At 43.9% G+C, this 2,172-nt stretch overlaps 1 protein-coding gene across 1 annotated transcript in view; it reads left to right on the top strand.

Moving 5' to 3' along the window:
- Positions 1-789, top strand: part of LOC106811784 (transmembrane protein 18-like) — a gene marked incomplete at its 5' end in the record, with an annotated part of 1,740 nt that extends 951 nt beyond the window's left edge. The window contains 2 exons of the mRNA XM_014815500.1: positions 34-127; positions 323-789. Of these exons, the coding sequence (XP_014670986.1) occupies positions 34-127; positions 323-463 (235 nt within the window). The remainder of the gene's footprint in view (positions 1-33; positions 128-322) is intronic.
- Positions 790-2,172: the final 1,383 nt, after the last annotated feature.

Below are 2,172 nucleotides of genomic sequence, written 5' to 3'. Positions count from 1 at the left end.
TTTATTTATTTATTTATTTGTTACTGTTTGCAGGTCGTTTTCACGGCAACAGTACTTTGACAGCAAGGGCATATTCATCTCATTGGTGTTTTCTGTTCCTCTGCTTCTCAACTCGCTGATACTCATAGTAAGTACATACGGGCAAAGAAGTGACTCACTGAGCAACTCTGCCATCTAGGGGCAGAAAATCGTACCGCTGTGACTGTTAACTAAATCCTCGGTTTTCATATAGTTTGCTCTTTCAAACTGTTTCCGTTCCTAACACGATTTTCTCGAAGGCGGATTGTGGTTGCATTCTATTACCTCGATGATTTCGTTACAGATTCTGTGGTTGTATCAGACGATCGGTTTGCTCATTCACGTAAAGAGTGCTAAACTGAAGCAGCAAATGAGAGAAGCCCAGCGGGCGAAAGAAGCGAACGCTGGCGACGGCGACAGCGCGGAGACGAAGAAGAACTTGTGAAGTCTGGACCTCGCAGTCGTGCGGAATCACACGTTAGTTATTCATCGTGTGACGATCAATTAACTGTGTGAGTGATTGAGATCGGTACATGTTGGAACTTGATCGGAGACCGTCCCGCTGTGTACCTTCACAGAACAGTTTAATGTGGTTATGTAATGAAAACCGCTGATATGTGTAGGTATGATTTTACATCCCTTACCCAGATGGTGCTGAAGCAATACACGAGTGCACCTCAAAATGTGGATATCACGTTCCTGGGGCCCGTTGTCAGAAACAAAATTAGTCTTAACATTAGTCTTAACATTACTAATTTCTCCTAGACCGTCGACATCACTTTGTTTCGTATTGTTATGAGGAAATCTGCTACGTTTTTTCATTCTCGTAACTTCGCAGCGTTTCTGTCAACGGTCTAAGAGAAAAAGTTAATGTTAAGACTAATGTTAAGACCAATTTTGTTTCTGACAATGGGCCTCTGTTGCTCAGTATGCTGTGATGGTGAGGACGCTATGATTAGGCCAAAACAAAATATATGTGTGGTTACCGTTACATGCCGGAAAAAAATAGGGTATTTAGGTAGGGAAAACATTTTATTTTCTTGAAATATTTTATTTACGAACCATGTCAAAAGCTCATCTGGTAAAGGTCAGTATGCTCATGTCGGAATGCTCGTTAGGCAGGGAGAATAATGACAATTTGCAATGACAAATTTGCATGACAATTTGACAAATTGACAATTTGACGAGAGACAATTTTGTCATGATTCATTTTTGTCGTTAGGCAATGTTAAATACCCGTACCAATACGAGACAACACTAGAAAGTTTTGATGTCCTGTGTTAAAGTAAACGCGGAATATGATCGCAGCTTGTCTCTCGGGCAAGCCGCTATATACTCTAAAGGATTTATATACGTTCAACGATAACACGACTGCCCATAGGAGGCGCTCCTTGATACGCAAATATTGCAAGTGCGGCCGCCCCGTCGGTAGGTACAGTTCGAGCGCTCTCGACGACATTGTGAAACCTTCATCAATAGTCGCCCTTCGCCGACGTTTGTCGAACAGTGGCACGAAGTTTTTTTTACCGGGAAGGTCGTTCTTCGGGCGAGCAGGGCGCCTGTCTATATAAGCGTACTGCGGCTCTGTAATGCGCGCTGGTCTATCACAGTCAGCCGCAGCGCCAGTTAACAGAAGCACTGTCCCTCAACGAAATTTCATTTGTCGTTCAGAAGATGGGCGATCTTTCGCAAGAAGTTTTAACGGAAATGACGAGGATCTACGAGTTGTGGCGACCATCCCAACGCTCTAACGAATTGTTTGTCCAATAAATTCACACACAAAATCCAACACAAAATGGGCACACAGACGGGGCGGGCGCGTGCGCCGATGCTAGAATGCCATGAATGTTTGAACGGTGCTGTGATTTCAGAGACAGTCGAGGCACATCGTCCGTTCCGTGGCTCCTTCAGAGCGACTCGCATGCGAGCCGATCCGTGGTCGCTGACGAGGGCGGGGCGGCGTGGAAATATCTTGCCAGACGTAAACATACATTACATCTAACGGCTGATATGAGTTACGCAGGTGAAGTTGGTATGGCGGTGTGAAGAGCGAGAGTGAGCACCGGACGAGTGACAAAAAAAAAAAGATATATATAATATATAATGTGTATTATATAGCTATACTATATACTATATATATACTATATATACGAG

The sequence above is a fragment of the Priapulus caudatus genome, unplaced genomic scaffold, assembly GCF_000485595.1.
Source record: "Priapulus caudatus unplaced genomic scaffold, Priapulus_caudatus-5.0.1 Scaffold574, whole genome shotgun sequence".
Lineage (NCBI taxonomy): Eukaryota > Metazoa > Priapulida > Priapulimorpha > Priapulimorphida > Priapulidae > Priapulus > Priapulus caudatus.
Note: the sequence above shows the minus strand (reverse complement) of the source record. Positions and strands in the feature narration are given on the sequence as shown.